This window comes from Salvelinus alpinus, chromosome 6 (assembly GCF_045679555.1).
Source record: "Salvelinus alpinus chromosome 6, SLU_Salpinus.1, whole genome shotgun sequence".
In the NCBI taxonomy this organism is placed as follows: Eukaryota; Metazoa; Chordata; class Actinopteri; order Salmoniformes; family Salmonidae; genus Salvelinus; species Salvelinus alpinus.
Genome location: NC_092091.1, coordinates 65,412,473 through 65,431,443, shown reverse-complemented (window position 1 = coordinate 65,431,443; position 18,971 = coordinate 65,412,473). Strand labels below are relative to the sequence as shown.

At 42.1% G+C, this 18,971-nt stretch overlaps 1 protein-coding gene across 2 annotated transcripts in view; it reads left to right on the top strand.

Annotated features, from left to right (window-relative positions):
* The first annotated feature begins 543 nt into the window (after positions 1–543).
* galntl6 (polypeptide N-acetylgalactosaminyltransferase like 6) overlaps positions 544–18,971 on the top strand; it is a 256,754-nt gene continuing 238,326 nt past the window's right edge. The window contains exons 1-2 of one of the 2 annotated variants that reach the window (XM_071407443.1): positions 544–946; positions 1,291–1,569. In XM_071407443.1, coding sequence (XP_071263544.1) covers positions 1,435–1,569 — 135 coding nt within the window. In that variant the 5' untranslated portion in view covers positions 544–946; positions 1,291–1,434. Of the gene's footprint in view, positions 980–1,290; positions 1,570–18,971 lie in introns of both variants that reach the window. The other variant, XM_071407442.1, reaches the window with a different exon arrangement.

Sequence of the window (18,971 nt, the reverse complement as noted above, 5' to 3'; positions counted from 1 at the left end):
GCTGTCCCCAGGAAACTACAGGTCAAATTGAGCTGATAAGTTCACAATCCACATCTAATGAAAAAAAAAGTGCTAAATAATGTCACATTTGGACAAAATAAGTACTATATTTAAATCTACACTACCGGTCAAACGTTTTAGAACTCTCATTCAAGGGTTTTTCTGTATTTGGTACACTTTTTTTGGTTACTATATGATTCCATATGTGTTATTTCATAGTTTTGATGTCTTCACTATTATTCTACAATGTAGAAAATAGTAAAAATAAAGAAAAACTCTTGAATGAGTAGGTGTTCTAAAACTTTTGACTGGTAGTGTATGTCTACCTCAATATAAATCAACATGTTCATCATCTGCAATTGATTACTCCTATAGTGACAGGTGATGACATTTCTGCCTTTCTAATCAATATTCAGTATCAGTGCAGTGCACATGATTAGATTCTGAATTTCATCAACACGTTCATTTGAATGCCAGACTGCAAAATTGTTAGGCTATCTATCCAAAGTGCATCAGGCAGCCGTCCAATGCATCACTGCGCTTTGTTCTCTCGTCCGCTGTTTCGTGCCAAAGTGCTGTCGGATTCACTGCTATGTGGTCGCGTTGACGCTCCTTGTCCCTATCCCACACCTCGCTCTTGCCTTTGAAGGGATCGCCAAGCCGTAGGAATGTTCCCACATTAATGCGCAGTGCACGTGGTTCTTAACCGCAATATCTAAAACCCGGTATTGAGGAGCGACATTGCGAAAGAAGGAGGGGGAGAACATAATTTCTACCTAGATGTGGGAGAAATGCAGCTCGTGAGGGATTTTCTGATTCATGAAGAGCACGAGACGGACTCGAAATTCCCTCACGTGCGCATCGTGGGAGATAAAGCTGTTCAGCGCTTCTATTTGTGTCTTGATTTATAACAGAAATGCGACCGAAAAGGACCTAAACAATCACGGTAAATGAGGCAACATCCAAATACGCACCGACAGTAAGTCATTGTGATGTGTTTGGTGCTGTCTGTTTAACCATTTGCGCTGTAAGTAGTGGGGTCACCTTTTATTTATTTGAAACTGAAAGGTGTCACTATCGTCTCCATCTCTGGTTTGAATTTAGTGACACATGTAGTTTAATGATTGTTAACTTTGAGAGCATAGCCTACTGTTAGACTGGTAGTGTTTTTGTATGTGCAGCAAAATGTTTAAATTAGTGGAATGGTGGCTTCTCAGTCCTCTGCATTTGCGATTAGGCTAAATGTCAGTAAGAGGTCTACATGCTGATACATTTTATTGTTTGTTTTAGGTGAACGTTTGTCAACAGCTCCCGCAGAAGGTGGTTTGCCACCGACCAACAAATAATATTTAAACCAGAGTGGCGCGAGCCAAGAAGAACGGACTCCGTTGTTTTTAGATATTGGGATTATATCTTCTTACTTGGGTGTCCACGATGAAGAGGAGACAGAAGCGAGTGTTGCAAATGGCCTTCGTATTCATGGTGGCTTTGATATTTCTGCCAAACGTCGGACTGTGGTCGTTATACCGGGAGAAACACCTGATGAAGTCGCACGAGGCCGGCGAACAGGTTGGTCTAAGGTCAAGTTACGTTGGCTTTGCCACTTTTTAAGCACCAAATTCGTCGCATTTCAAACGGGTGTAGCCTACAGTAACTAACTGGTGCTACAAAGTTGATAATTTTTAAGTTCATGTAAAGTAATTGTGAGTTGGTGGAAAAGTTATTTGGCAACAACCTGCGCAGTCATGGCTTGAGCAACAGTGTTAGTTAGGACGGCTCATCAATCATCATTATCGCATCATCAGTTAGGCCCACATATCATGCGTCTTTTCATCAACTTTATACTAGGCAAATTTAAATCTGGACCTTGAAGCCCAGTTGCACTGCTGATTTTCATTCTTCCTCTCTGAAGGACTGATTTAGATGGGTGTGGGGCACCAGTTGGGTGCAGAACATTAGGCCTATCTGGTAGAACATACAACCATATATAGTATTTGGTTAATATAGCCTAATGTTAGCCTAATTCTAACCATTAAATGCAAAACAAATGTTTTTAATGCTTTTATACATTTCCTTGGGTGAAAGATGTGTATGCATACATTATACTTTAACGGGTGCTGCAGGCAAGTCACCTCTGTGTAAGAGTACATTTAGTTCCTGGTTTAAATTGTACCCAGGTTATTTTGCATCCAGGTCAATGTCCCTCAAATATGATAACATGTCAACCTTTGTTGTGATTGTGGCGGGCCGGCACAAGGATAAAGGGACTAAGGGGGCAGTTGAAATCAGCGAGGGGGCACAATTTTGGGGCGTAATTACATTTGAATGATATTCAATTCTGCTTATATCACGCTATACCACAATAAACATAAAGTCCAAATGCCGAGACTCCATGACCATTGAGTGCTTTTAAAGTGGCAGGTTGGTGTGCACTCTATCAGCACAATGGACAATGCTCTACACACTGAAGCGATTTGGTAATGAATGTAGGCTACAAGATAGATAGGGTAATTCACCGATTACAAACAGCCTATGTGAATGCAGCTGTACACACAGCCGTCTTACTAAAATAATGCAAACTAAATGCTGAAAGTAGTAACCTAGTTCTTAATGCAGGCAAACAAAAATATTGAATAGTTGTTTGGCTTAGAATACAGACAATGTGAACAAACGAATGTGAACAGAACAGAACAAAACAGCGATACCAAGTATGCCTCGTAAACAGAATATCTAATCAATAAAGGCATGACACAATCTATATTTAGGCTAGTTACAATAACAGTAAACAAGCACAGTAAATAAAAGCAAATAGAAACCCAAAACACAGCCTACAGCCTACTTCAGTGAGATGCAGCCATGCACCGCTGTCTTGCCAAACAAACAGGCCTGTAGGCCCGGTTCAAACATGGAAATCATGGCGCTCATGATTTCAGCAACACGTTGTGATATGGTACAATACACTTCTGTGGATCAAAATCGATCCACATAATCAATTAAGCAATGCCAGGCTACCATAAATGTCCAATACGTACAGTTTACAACCACGAAACCAATAGGCTACCAAGAAAGCCATAATAGAATGTATCTATTTCTATGATGAAACATACTGATATGTAGCTATACCCAGGGGCATCATTTGGATTCTTGCATTAGAATTATATTGAATTCTGCTTATATCACGCTATACCACAGTAAACATAAAAGTTCAAATGTCGAGAACATTGAGTGCTTTTGACCAAGAAATGGCAGGTTGGTGCAAAATCTCAGCTGCGCTCTATCAGCACCATGGACAGCGTCCTACAAACTTAAAGGCCTATAGTCTGGCGAAGGAAGTCATTTTGCCATTACATGCCATAGGTTTTTGCTGAAAGTACGCCACTGGCTGTACCACCAAGACTTTGATAAAAATCAACCAGCTAGATTGTTTCTTACCTTTTCAGAAGAGTTGCAGTCTCCTTGATGCTCTGTGGAACTTCCTGATTAATCGGTCATTCCACTCTCCCCGAAATATTCTTGTAAGATCCCCAACAAATGCCAGTTGGATTAGTTGAGTGAACACATTTGTCAAGGTGGAAAATGAGTTCTCGCATGTAGCTGTGGATGCCCCAAAAGTCAATACGTGTCAGTGCAGTAAGCATGGTCGGCATAGCGGAGAGAGGCCCAGAGAATCGTTGCAAGATATCAAGTGTGGCCCATTTCTCCTCATTGGAGCCGGAGCGGAGCGGGCGATTTCAGTCTGCAAAAACTGGCGCGCAACACTAAACTCAGCTTCCACCAAATCTGTTTTTCTTAGATCCAGCAGTGGTTTCACCTTTTTCCCATCTAGAAAGTCATGGCTCTCAAGGGTAAACAGGGTCTCCACCAGTTGGCTGTTGCGTTTGCTGAATCGTACTGACATTTCACCAATGACAGCATCCAAGAACAGTCTTTTACACTCAGTCTCTTCTCCTTTGTCCTGCTGGCCTACTGTACTGTCCATCACATAATGCTAGAGATTTGTACTTACATAACGTTGTCATAATTTCTTGGAGCTTGTGGTGTGTCAGTGCCACTGGCACTGAACTGTCCACAAATGGCTTCGAACTCGCTGTCACATCCCGGCTTGTCACACCTCAGCACTCCAACGCACTGCGGACCACTTTGACTCCAGTGTAAAGATCTGTTGCTTTTGCCTGGATACATTAGTTTGGAGGATGGAGAAGACTGAGGATTCTGTGCACCATGGTGGCTGTAAACTTAAAGCCAGGGTCCAGCATTGCCCTTAGCAGCCCTGTAGCCTCAAGTCTTACTTCTGTGTTGTACAAACGCATCCATTCGATGTCAGATAGGAACTTCACGATGCTGTCACAACTTTTAACAGCCACTGTCACAGTAGCCAGGTGTCCCCTTCTCCATTGGCTTTGTTTGGGTACTTTGGCTAAGCCAATTTCTGCTATCCACCGTGGCAGTGGCAGATTAGCTGGTTCCAGCTAGCTAAATAGGCTAAGGCTAATAACACTTACGCTTTTTTCAGCTAGCTAAGACGCTAACTAAACTCTGTAGTGGTGGGGCGTGAGGCTGAGTTGAGTGAAGCAGCTTCAACGGTAAACTTGACCCCGCCGTTATAAATCTAAATCAAATATTACAGGCGGAGGCGTATCACGTTATTCACTTAGCCTACCATAGATGAGAAGTGTTTTTTCCGGCTTTTTATGAAAACCAAAGGAGTCATACCTAACCACTGACACAGAGATACAAATCTTGCACCAACCTGTCACTCAATAATTGTAACTTTTTTTATATAGGGACATAAAACTAAAACTGAGGGGGATAAGCCCCCTTTTGCCCCCTCGTGGAGCTGGGCCCAGATTGTGGTGGAAGTCACTGTGCTGTCTCTTAAGTGTGACTTATTATAACAAGGGTAGATTGGTTCCTGAATGCTGATTGACTGAAACCACTTTCCAGTAATGTGTACATTCAGAATATTATAGCATGAGGTTATAGTACCATGGCACCAAATCCTCTTTAGCTTGTGTGGCTTGATGATCTCATTGAACACCTACAGCTCTTTGCCAGCCCTTCATGTTATGTGGCCCTAGCTGCACTCTGTTTAGCCGTGAGGCTTGTTTCATATACGCCTATCATCCTGTAATCTATTTCTGCTGCTGGGGGGTGCAGTGAAAACTGCCTGAGTCGGTTTAGGATTGCATCTCATCATTGCCTCTTTCTCATTTGCCTGATCGCGATTTGCATTGCCGCATGGCGTAACATTGCCCTTCGGCACTGCATGGCCCCGTCTGTGTGAAGCCTTGACAGTTCATCACCATTAGGCTAACCCAGCCTGTCGCCCTCTAGCTCCGGCCCGGGTTGACAGGGACAGAAACATCAGGCGGTGGGTGGTCATTATGTGGGACGACACCTACCGTCCTCTCCTCTCTCCACTGACCTCTACATGATACAGACTGAGTCACCCTGCGGAGATTGTCTCACATTCCATTTCGAGGTTGTCTGTCTCATAGAAAGAAAGAGTAGATTGAACAAAGCCCCTCGGACCAGTGCAACTTGATGACCAATGTCCTCTCTTGTCATTCTATTTTTTTATCCACTGAAAATAGGAGCCTCAGTAGGTATGTGTTAACTTTAGATTAGTGGTGTGTTGGTATTTTTGTTTTTTGTGTTGGTGTCCTTTGGTTTTCTTGTAAGTCTTATTGATTCCTTGTGGTTTAGTTTAATCCATAGTGTCATAGTCTCTAAATTGAGCTCCTATACTACAGGCATTTGATACAATCAAAGCAAATCAAGAAAAGAAGAGGAAGAAGGTCTAGAACCCTTTAGTTGGGATCAGTAGGTCCCAGAGCAGCAACACAGGCGAACTGATGAGTTCCTTCCTGATTCCGTGATTCAGAGCCACCGAGCAGCCAGCCAATCCTCTGAAAGACGGAAGGGAGCGGCAGCATTATGTGCTCTGAGGGAAAAGGCTCATCCTCCGTGGCAGGCAACAGAAAAATGGGAACAGTCCCTAAGATCAGAATCACCCCGTTTCCTCCCCTGACTCAAAGTCTGCGTCCCAAATTGCACCCTATTCCCTATATTGTGCACTACTTTTTAGCCCTGGTCAAAAGTAGTGCACTACATAGGGAATAGGGTGGCTTTTGGGAAGCTGTCCCCTGACTCAAAATCAAAGCAGCTGAAGTTTCACACACCAGCCAACCATAAAAGGAAAAAGAAGCCTGGGCTTGTATCTGTTTGATTGGGCCATTTTGTCTGCAGTCAGGGTGAGATAATTGACATTGGGGATGGATGTTTCTGTTGGGCCCAATTACCAACGAAGCTCACCAGATTGTCATTTTAGTTATTAACCTAGTCACCGTGGTGATGTTTAGCCTATTATTCCCGACATTATGATGTATTTCACACTATAAATGCACTGTAGTTTCTTGTATATGGACATCATCTGTCTTTTATGTGATGCATCACATCGGACACATTATTGCCTTTGACCAGTTCTGTAACATTGTTCATCCATTTCAATATAAGAAACTGCTTTGTGGTAAGGGTCCTGATCTCAGCTCACAGGCAAATTTAGTGGCAAACAACAAACAACAGCTAGCATGTGTACTGATGGTGTGTTTTGTACCCTAGATACCAGGTGCGCGCGCGCACACACACATACACACATACACACACACACACACACACACACACACACACCAGCTGTCACTTGTGATGGGATGTTTACATGGGATGATGAGTATGCTAGAGTCGGATATATGATAGCACACTGAGCAGTGACGTGTGAGAGACAGAGTGTTAGCAGTCTACACAGGGTGTGTGGAGTGTTAGCAGTCTACACAGGGTGTGTGGAGTGTTAGCAGTCTACACAGGGTGTGTGGATACTCGTTTAAGCATTGTCTACAGGAGTAATGCAGGCTAGGCCTAATAACATTTTGGAAGTGATGGAGGAAGTGATGGAGGTAGTAGCTGAGATTGTACATTTTATACTGTTAATTTGTAGTAATGGAGCAGTGTACATATGTATAATGCACAATGTCTAGTTTGATGTACTGTTTTATTTATGATGTAGGCTATTGCATTGTTCTAATCCTGTTTGGACCACAGGAAGAATAGCTGCTGCCTTGTCAGCAGCTAATGGGGATTCTAATAAATACTAGATGGAAAATAATGTCCGATGAAGCTCTACATCAGTGGTATTCAAACATTTTCACCAGGATTTCTGGGGACTTTCTTCTAGGTTAGTGGTTCTCAACCTGGGGTACTAGTACCCCATGCAGATACCTGGCCTATCCACAGCCCGGGAACTTGGGAATGGGAAGACTCAAGAGCATAAAGTGGCAAGAAAAACTATGTGAACCCCTTGGAAATACCTGGATTTCTGCATAAATTGGTCATAAAATTTGATCTGATCTTCATCTAGGTCACAACGATAGACAAACAGTCTGCTTAAACTAATAACACACAATTAATTATATGTTTTCATGTCTTTATTGAACACACCGTGTAAACATTCACAGTGCAGGGTGGGAAAAAAGTATGTGTTCCCTTGGATTTAATAACTGGTTGACCCTCCTTTGGCAGCAATAATCTCAACCAAACGTTTTATGTAATTGCGGATCAGAACTTTGGACCATTCCTCTTTATAAAACAGTTTCACTTCAGCAATATTCTTGGGATGTCTGGTGTCAACCGCTCTCTTGAGGTCATGCCACAGCATCTCAATCGGGTTGAGGTCAGGACTCTGACTGGGCCACTCCAGAAGGCGTATTTTCTTCATTTGAAGCCATTCTGTTGTTGATTTACTTCTGTGTTTTGGGTCGTTGTCATGTTGCGTCACCCAACTTCTGTTGAGCTTTAATTGGAGGACAGCCTAACATTCTCCTGCAAAATGTCTTGATAAACGTGGGAATTCATTTTTCCGTCGATGATAGCAAGCTGTCCAGGCCCTGAGGCAGTAAAGCAGCCCCAAACCATGATGCTCCCTCCCCATACTTTACAGTTGGGATGAGGTTTTGATGTTGGTGTGCTGTGTCTTTTTTTCTCCCCCACACATAGTGGTGTGTGTTTCTTCCAAACAACTCAACTGTAGTTTCATCTGTCCACAGAATATTTTGCCAGTAGCGCTGTGGAACATCCAGGTGCACTTTTGCAAACTTCAGATGTGCAGCAATTTTGGGGGGGACAGCAGTGACTTGTTGCGTAGTGTCCTCCCATGAACACCATTCTTGTTTAGTGTTTTATGTATTGTAGACTTGTCAACAGAGATGTTAGCATGTTCCAGAGATTTCTGTAAGTTTTTAGCTGACACTCTAGGATTCTTCTTAACCTCATTGAGCATTCTGCGCTGTGCACTTGCAGTCATCTTTGCAGGATGGCCACTCCTAGGGAGAGTAGCAACAGTAGCAACTTTCTCAATTTTTGACAATTTATCTTACTGTGGACTGATGAACATCAAGGCTTTTTGAGATACTTTTGTAACCCTTGCTTTATGCAAGTCAACAATTCTTAATCTTAGGTCTTCTGAGATCTCCTTTGTTCGAGGCATGGTTCACATCAGGCAATGCTTCTTGTGAATAGCTAACTCAAATTTTGTGAGTGTTTTTTTATAGGGCAAGGCAGCTCAAACCAATATCTCCAATCTCGTCTCATTGATTGGACTCCAGGTTATCTGACTCCTGACTCCAATTAGCTTTTGGCGAAATCATTAGCCTCTGGGTTCACATACTTTTTCCCATCTACACTGTGAATGTTTAAATGATGTATTCAATATAGACAATAAAATACAATAATTTGTGTGTCATTAGTAACTCTCTAGGCTAGGGGGCAGTATTTTCACGTCCGGATGAAAAGCGTGCCCAAAGTAAACTGCCTGCTACTCAGGCCCAGAAGCTAGGATTTGGATAGAAAACACTCTGAAGTTTCTAAAACTGTTTGAATAATGTCTGTGAGTATAACAGAACTTATTTGGCAGGCAAAATCCCGAGGACAAACCATCCAGGAAAATGTTTTTTTGAGTTGACAGTGTTTTCAATGGGGTTTCTATGTGGATCTAGATTTCTAAGGCACTTGGTTGCAGTTCCTATTGCTTCCAGTAGATGTCAACAGTCTTTAGAAATTGGTTGATGTTTTTCCTTTGAGTAATGAAGAAGTAGCCATTTCCTATCTGGGTGGATAGCCAAGTGAACTGTTGTGGTTGGGACGCACGACCTGAAAGCTCGCTCCACTTTGTTTTTATCCGCTATTGAACGAGTTTATCCCGTCTTAAATTGTATCAATTATTTACGTTAAAAAATAACTAAAGTTGGATTAGGAAAGTTGTTTGAAATGTTTGGACAAAGTTTACAGGTAATTTATTAGAAAATGTGTAGTCATGCCGGGCAAGTTGGAACCGGTGTTTTTCAGAATCAAACGCCCCAAATAAATGGACATTTTGGAGATATAACGATGGAATTTATCGAACAAAAGGACCATTTGTGATGTTTATGGGACATATTGGAGTGCCAACAGAAGAAGCTCTTCAAAGGTAAGGCATGAATTATATAGTTATTTCTGAGTTTTGTGTCACGCCTGGCGGGTTGAAATATGATTGTCTGTGTTTGTTTGATGGGGTGCTGTCCTCAGATAATAGCATGGTTTGCTTTCGCCGTAAAGCCTTTTTGAAATCTGACACAGTGGCTGGATTAACAAGGAGTAAAGCTTTAATTTGGTGTATTGCACTTGTGATTGTAATATTTCGAATAATTTAAATGGCGCTCTGCCATTTCACCGGATGTTGTCAAATCGATCCCGTTAACGGGATTTGATCCCTAAGAAGTTTTAAGCACACTATGTTTGTCTATTGTTGAGACTTGGATGAAGATCAGATAAAATTTGATGACCAATTTATGCAGAATTCCAGGTAATTTCAAAGGGTTGACATACATTTTCTTGCCACTGTAGGCCTAATGATCCACTGCAAATGAAGGGGTAGCCTACTTTGGTTGGGGGTGTGATTGGGACTTTAAAATAACCCAAGAATGTTGAGAACCGCCTTTAACATCTAGATCCAACTGAGAGTATGTTGATTTCCTAGTGACTGACTGTTATTGTCAGTATCCATTTCGTGACAAAGTGACAGTTGGAAGAGCAAGGCAGTCATTCTAATTAGGCTACCCACCACGATGTCATAGGGAGGAGATGCATGACGGTAATGCAGATGCAGAGCTGAGTGACAATGTGGCCATGGTTGAATGATCTACCAAATATATTAGAACGGAGATGGGGTTTATATAAAAACAAGAAACGCAAAAAGATTTCACAAATCGTCTGTGGAAATGGAATCTATTTTCAGTGTGAGATGGGACAAAGCAGGTTGAAAAGGCCATTCATGATTAGTCTTGTAGTGGTTGTCGCAAGGCATAAAAACCCTCTGTTGAAGGGACCCGATTTGGTGTGACATGCAAAGACTTCAATTGTGTGAGCGGTAATAGGTTGTTGGCTTGTTGGTAGGAATTCAATTGTGACCAGGATATTTTGACAATGAATAAGAATATGAATCTCCGGTATTGATATCGTTCTTCTGAATATGAATTTGAATCAAACTCTCCCCGTATCAACTGTGAAAGAGGCTTCCCCATTACCATACAGAAGGAACACATAATACATTTAGTAATTAAACCGGTAGTAATTATACCTGTCAGTGTTGCTTCAAAGTATTGACTCCTAGCTTCCTCAGTACAGTATATTATTTATAATGACTTGCTTCCTTAACGACTTCATTTTAGTTTCCTTCTGTTTTTATGACACCTCGTTATCGTCTCCCCTCACCGTTAAGTGTTTTTCTGTAATTACTGTGCTATTTTAGAGAACTGAGCTGATTGTGTTTCTGTGTTTATATAGTAGAACTATCATTATAGAAGTTGTTGTTGTTGTTGGTGAGGTATTGTATCATCAATGCTGCTATCATCATTTTCACCAGTATCGCAATGAGCTTGATTACCGATCCCTTTCCAAAAATAGGCGTTTTGGTGTTGATGGTGTTGATGTTGAGTTGTTGCTCACATACTTATCATCTACATTCCACTCAGCTCCCCAATAAGCTTTCTAGCAGGACCAAGGATTTGCCACATTGTGTATTGATGATATGTATCATGAAGCTTTACATAATTTTCACCTCCATCTTCTCCTTAGTCTTGGTCCGTTTAAACCTGATTTGTCAGATGTGCCTTGTGTGCCGCTGACAGGTGGTAGAATGTGGTGGGAGGCTGTTTTGTGTCTTCTGAGAATAAAGGGCATTTCATATGGAGTGACTGCCTGGCCCTGTCTGCACAGTGATATAAAACTACTTATTCACCACCACCGACTCTCAGGAGGTGAGATCTAGACGTAATCATTAAGGGTGCTTCCATAATGGCATTTGTCAGGGCCCATAGGGTTCTGCTCAGAAGTAGTGCGCTATGAAGGAAATAGGGTGTCATTTTGGACGCCGCTCAGTGTTGTGACGTGGGCATCTCCATTAAGCTAAAAGCACTCCCATAGCACTTGTGTTTTTTTCTCATGCTTCTGAGAGTAATGGAAATAGGCTCGATGTAATCACTGCCATTGTACTGTCAGACACTACACAGCAGTGCAATCTGTTTTAATGGTCATGAACTTCTTTCAGTGTAAGATGTAAATATAGCCACTTATTCAAGTCTATAAAGCTCACACCTATTTATTCTCCTGGTGGCACTAACCTAAATCAGTGAGAAAGTGTGGACATTGAATGTCTATCCATGTCAACGTGTGATCAGTCACAAATGCTCCCATACGCTAGACTAGGGCTGCATCTCAAATGGTACCCTATACCCTATAGGCCCTGGTCAAGAGTAGGGCACTATATAGGGAATAGGGTGCCATTTGGGTTACACCCTAGGTATACATACCATGAGTGTAATCACATAGATGGGCCATGAATTGTCCCCGGCTTGTTCAACTGTCCCTCAGCACAGAGATGGCTGAGTTACGGCTGTTTAAACTGGCAGCTCTGACTGACTCCTCCACTCTGGCGATTGTTATTCAAGGAGAGCAAAGCTTCTTATGTTTTATGGCCCTCTTTTCCTCTGCGGCGCTGGCGTCGTATCGTAGATTTACGACGTTTAAAACCCACCACGCAAGGTAATACTTGTCACGGTGAAACATAACTAACAGTTAAATTAGACAGACAGTTTAACAATGTGGCCTGACAGAGGTTGGAAGAGATTATCGTGAGTCTGAAGGGTCATTATATTGCATCTATTAAAGGCAATCCAAAATCTACTTTTCAATTAAGCGGTTCCCAAGGGAGTAATTGATCATGGCTGTGACTGTCCACTCCACTTGATGGCTAGTACCTTTAAAAAAGGCCGTCTAGCTTTCTCCTCCAGTTATTATGTTGTTGGATAGGCTTACTTACAGATGAGTAAAGTTGAAAGTTTTTTTAACAATTTTCCTTTTTGCTTTTACGTTTCAAACAAGAGTTTGTAGACCTAATCAGAATGTTCAAGTTGAAAATGTGATTTTAAAACATAATTGGCTGGAATCACCACCTCTCAACAACAAAAAATTCCTCTCAGAAATCAATATTTATGATTATATCTTGATTCATGCTGAGATTGCCAGTCAGCCGTGTCTTCCAATCACATCAACCTTTGTTTTCGTCACTGTATGAAATTTAGTCAAATTCGATATGGTTCTGAAAAGGATGCCCCCCTGGCATTATGTCACATATTGTGTGGTGGGAGTCAGTGAAAGGGAGACGTTGTGTCCTGCTGTGTGTTATTGAGTTGTAACCTTTTCGTTGAATCCTACAGTATGTGTGGAAAGGACAAAAATAGGCGTGTCCTGTATTTGAAAGCAGACAGTTGGCCCAGTCATGTTCTGAAAAGGCCTATTGTCCTTCTCGGTGCAACCAACAGACACACCTAAGAATCAACCCAGCAGGTCGGACACACTGACTGAGTGGTTGAATGAATCGCAGCACAGCTATGCTCACAATAAACCATTGATTTATTTTAGCCTTCAAGTAACATGAATTTAAACCACAACACTACTTGTTAGACTGCCCCCCCAAGAGCCACTAGCATCTTCCACAGCTTTCAGGACAGTTACTGATGATTTACCAGTGAATCATTGTAGCCTAATCACTTCAGTCACCAACGATGGGTATCTCTGTTAGTTATTAACTGCAGTCAATTCTTTTCTTTGTGTGAAGGACGGGATGTGATATCTGATTGTTGTGGGGAACCGTTGAGAAACTGAGTGATTTGTAATGTGAGGAATATAAATGTCAACAGTGTATTAAGACACCAGAGCTGATTTAAATGATGTTGAAACTGGATCACTGTGGTGTATAGGATATTTTACCTAGGTTTAAATATGAATGAGCTTGATGAGTATCTTTTAATATTGTGCCGATTCCTCGAGGCTTATTTGAGAGGTGGTCTCAGGTTATCGATTTAAATTCCTTTCTATTCCCTCTTTATTCTTTTAATGAACTCCCTTCATCATCCTCCCTCCTTTTCCCTCCTTTCTTCCTCCTACTAATTCACTGACTGCACTGATGAAAAACCCAAGCAGTCTCACTAACAAGAAAAGTCCTTGGTGCTTATTAGGATATTTGTGAGTCATTCCACTGTATTATCCCATCTCATTAAAAGCCCACGGTGCAGTTTTTGATTCTCTAATGGAGGAAAACTGTGAGGATTCATGTGTAGCCTGGTTAAACTAGACTGAATGTTGAACTCACCATTCACCTCAATGGAGAGTGCAGCCAGCGTCCAGTCTGGTTTAGCCAGGCTAAGAAATGGGTTCCCTGTGTTGTCAATGTGTCATCTCTCTCCTCTCTTCCTGTGTCGTGAATTACTGGCCTCTCTGAAACACGAAGAGGCTGCACTATCTTTTTATGAGGAGGGAGATGTGTCTGGGTGAGGGATGCTTGTGCTGTGCTGCAGCAGTGCTGGGTCAGGCTGATGAGAAAAGAAAGGGCCGGTCGGTGCTGGTGAGGGACCATGCAGCCAGTGAGTGACTGATTACTCAGCCTGTATACAGGGACAACTGGGACAGATATTATTCTGTAAAGTTTGGAATCTTGAATCCTCTGTTGTCCCATGGAGGTGATTCATCATGAATGTTGGGTTAATACGCAGGGCCTGGCCAAATACATCTATGTGTGTGTGCATGCGTGCGTGCGTGTAAAAGCTGAGGAAGTATGTGTGACGACAGGGAGAGGGAACCGTTTGCTGCCGTAGCGACAGACTGACAGTGCTGCCTCCCACACTGTGAGAAACTGTGACATACGAGCAGAGCGAGGTGGGCACTGTTGTGTGTGTATGTGTGTGTGTGTGTGAGAGAGAGAGAGAGGGATGTGGGTGTGTGTGGGGGGTTTGTTTCTCCTGCCAAGGCTTTTTGATTCCCTCCAAATTGTTTTGAGCAGAAAAATGCACTCTGTCACACTTCATGCTCTTTCCCAGGGCGATTTAACAGTCAGACACACACACACACACACATGCTCTGCCTGCCGGCTCTCGCTCTACAGATGAGGGGATTTACTGAAACCCTCACAGCACCCCTCCTGGTCACACTGAGAACTTGTTATGGCTCATCCTTAATCACTTTTCTCCTAGTGACTTTGCTTACCCCTGAGGTAGACTGAGATGCACTGAGGTAGACTGAGATGCACTGAGGTAGACTGTATCACTCTTGTTGTTTTCAGATTATATACCTACTGTTAGAGTCAGCAGCACAAACAAATACAGTTGGTTTTCCTTCTGGCAAAACGGATTCATTATTTATTACACATAGTAACAACCACTGGTCAACCATTGACATACCGGACCTCCCCGCAAGGAAGGGGGGCACAAAAATTAATTCATAAACCTTTCTAATTTTCATATGTACTAGGAAGCTAAGTGTTTGTTTCTTGGGCTTCAGGAATGTGACTGAAAAAGGGCCTCGGGCCTTGAAAAGGAAACGTTTAACTGATTGAAAGTTTTCGGGGATATCGGTGATCAAATGGCGTGGTCAAGGCTACGACGGTGCCAGTGCAATGAGTGGGGCTTCCTCAGGTGTTCAAAAGCTGATTGCCGTAGCAACATCAGGGAAACTGGGCAGAAGGGAGTGGTGCTTCAAATACAGCACTTCTGCAGCATCTTTAATTGAGCCTCTCATTCTCCTTAGTTGCCGGCCTCAACAGGTTGTCTGGTTACTGGACAGCCAATAACTTGTCAGATGCAAACAGATTATCATGTTTAGCAGACAACAGTTCTTGAGGGCTCGAACAAAAAATGCTGGTGAACCAGCTTGGTGTGTTTTTTTTGTGGTATTTTTCTTCTTTTTTTAAAAACTTTTTATACATGTTATCCCATTTTCTCCCCAATTTTCGTGGTATCCAATCGCTAGTAATTACTATCTTGTCTCATCGCTACAACTCCCGTACGGGCTCGGGAGAGACGAAGGTCGAAAGCCATGCGTCCTCCGAAGCACAACCCAACCAAGCCGCACTGCTTCTTAACACAGCGCGCCTCCAACCCGGAAGCCAGCCGCACCAATTTGTCGGAGGAAACACCGTGTACCTGGCCCCCTTGGTTAGCGCGCACTGCGCCCGGCCCGCCACAGGAGTCGCTGGAGCGCGATGAGACAAGGATATCCCTATGCCAATTGTGCGTCGCCCCACGGACCTCCCGGTCGCGGCCGGCTGCGACAGAGCCTGGGCGCGAACCCAGAGACTCTGGTGGCGCAGCTAGCACTGCGATGCAGTGCCCTAGACCACTGCGCCACCCGGGAGGCCCGTGGTTGTAATATCAACAGTCCCTTATCCCTGGTGTATCTTGGCATGCGTCATTGAAGACTACATTTAATTGTGTGCAGCGCAATGGACATATAATGCACAATGTCTCAGAAAACTGTCTGGGTTGGCAATACTCATTATAGAAAACAGTCGGGTCTGCAACCTGGACCTACAGGCTGTGGTAAAAACATTTGCACACAAAAAAGGAGGACTTCAGGAGACCAGGGGAGTCTCTCAAGTTGGATTTTATTTAATTTACCTTGACTATTGCATCCCATTTGTGGAGGCTATTCGCCAGACAAAACTCGCTGAGTTCAACAATAAATTGTGGCTGAATTGATCCTTAAGCCGACTACTTTTCGCCTCAGTGTTAGGCTATTTGATATTTACATTTTATAAAAGGTTTATAAACAGCAGTATATAGCTATAGATAGTACACTGCATAATGAAACAATCTAGTGTTTTGAGGGTTAGGCTGACTGTATGATTTTGCATTTATAGACTGGTTTTATGCACAACAACTTTTTATTAGAGGACGACCGATTAATCGTTATGGACGATTAATTGGGGCCGATTTTCAAGTTTACATAACAATCGGTAATCGGCCTTTTTGGACGCCGATTATGGCCGATTACATTGCAATCCACGAGGAAACTGCGTGGCAGGCTGACCACCTGTTACACGAGTGCAGCGTCAAAAGGAGCCAAGGTAAGTTACTGCTAGCATTAAACTTATCTTATAAAAAACAATCAATCTTCACATAATCACTAATTAACTACACATGGTTGATGATATTACTAGGTTAACTAGCTTGTCCTGCCTTGCATATAATCAATGTGGTGCCTGTTAATTTATCATCGAATCAGAGCCTACTTCAACTTTGCCAAACGGGTGATGATTAAACAAAAGCGCATTCGTTGCACAAATGTACCTAACCATAAACATCAATGCCTTTCTTAAAATCAATACACAGAAGTATATATTGTTAAACCTGCATATTTAGTTAAAAGAAATTCATCTTAGCAGGATAATTAACTAGGGAAATTAACATCCAATAGTCAAAGGTATATGAAATACAAATGGTATAGAGAGAAATAGTCAACGAGTCATAATTCCTATCACTACAACCTAAAACTTCTTAAATGGGAATATTGAAAAACTGGGAATATTGAACCACCAGCTTTCATATGTTCTCATGTTCTGAGCAAGAAACTTAGACGTTAGCTTTTTTACATGGCACATATTGCACTTTTACTTTCTTCTCCAACACTGTTTTTGCATTATTTAAACCAAATTGAACATGTTTCATTATTTATTTGAGACTAAATAGATTTTATTTATATATTATATTAAGTTAAAATAAAAGGGTTCATTGTTCGTTCAGTATTGTTGTAATTGTCATTATTTCAAATATATATAAAAATCGTCCGATTAATCGTAATCGGCTTTTTTTGGTCCTACAATAATCGGTATCGATATCGGCGTTGAAAAATCATAATCGTCGACCTCTACTTTCTATCCAAGCTGGGAGAGAGCGCGAGGACAGCTCATGTCATGCAGGTTCAGGTAGGCTACACAGGGAAGTTTTATATTTTAAAAAATCGATTGGTAGCTGATTAGTATGCTGTTGCATCAAATGTATTTTACAATCTGCAATGTTTGAATTTCCAACTTGAATTACTGAACAAGGAATTACATTATTGCCAGCAGTCTAAAAATGGCAGCATTCACAAAGCACTGTGTAGCTTTGTGAAATGTTAGGCTTAACATGACAAAATGACGACCAAATAGGTCTACCAATAAACATTTACCCATTAGCTAAAGCAAAACTATACATGCCCTGGCACCACAGAAAGCCTATCATTGATTCGATAGGCATGCAGCTGCATAGACATGTCGCAATTTCAGCACCATGGACAGCGATCGGTAGTCTATACATTGTGAGTGACTGTCTGACTGACACATTCAATCTATTTTTATTTTAGAACGGTGGGAGGGCCGCACTCGAACCTTGGGGGGGGGGGGTCCAGAGAAACTGCATTACGCCAGTGCGGCCAACCCGATGAATCTTGTGTCCTGTTGACATGTGGCTGTTCACAGTGACTCTGGGGTCATTAAGAGACAAGCTACTTTCTCCTCTCTCTGCTCCTCTCTGGTTTAGAGTTATTTATGGCATCATGTCTGCTCATACAGCCGCTTCCTAATTACACTTTGCCATCAAGATTAATGTTGGGCCTCGGCTGGCTGCATCTGCCAACTTTACCTTTGTTTCACCCTGCTGATGGATTGGGAGTGAAGCTAAAGTTTTTTTTCAAGATCCCCCTCCGGAAACCTGGAGTTAAGAGATCAGAGGAGTAGCAGGGGAAGGCAATCACTAGCAGTGCTTGATTTGGGCCGATGCTCCCCAGTATGGAGTACCGTCAACTCATATTTTCTACTGCTTGAGTACCGGCACCTCTTATAGATTAAATCATTACCTCTTTGTTTCATGCTCTGAACGCTGCTGTGCTGACCCTGATATCCAAAGGCGTTTGTTGAATGATATTTAGCTATTACTGTTGAATGATATTTAGAGACTTGATAGAAAATAAAATAACTTGAGACTTGACTTGCACTTGGAGCTTCAGAACTCGGGACTCGACTTTGATTTGAAATTATCTGGCCAGGTTTTGTAACGTTTTGTCACTCATTTTGTGGCACAGAGTCATATTATCCATATAGAATACAGTTTAGCAATCTGCTATGGGCTCATCTTTGCCAGAACATTACTATTAGGCTCCCTGGTGATTTCATTGCTAATTTTCATATTTTAGATAGGCGTAGTTTGAATGGATAATAATTATATACCTCAGTGGTGTTACTGGCCATATGTCCATAATAAATATGCAGCTCCAAAACAAATGTATTTACTTGCAATATGGGGCACCAAGCAACAATAGGATAGACCTGCTGGTCTTTTGGTATGTCAAAATTGTCTTGAAATGTATCAATTATTACATCATGTAAATATGTTGTAGACAAAGTAATGAAAATGCTATCTGGTAGCCTCAATAAATAGACAGTGATCTGTAGTTGTACAAGTCACTGCATTTACTTGAGACTTGACTTTTGACTCGACTCAACTCGACTTGCTCTTAGAATGCACGACATGGACTTGACTCGAGACTCGACCTGTTCTGCTTGTGACTTGAGA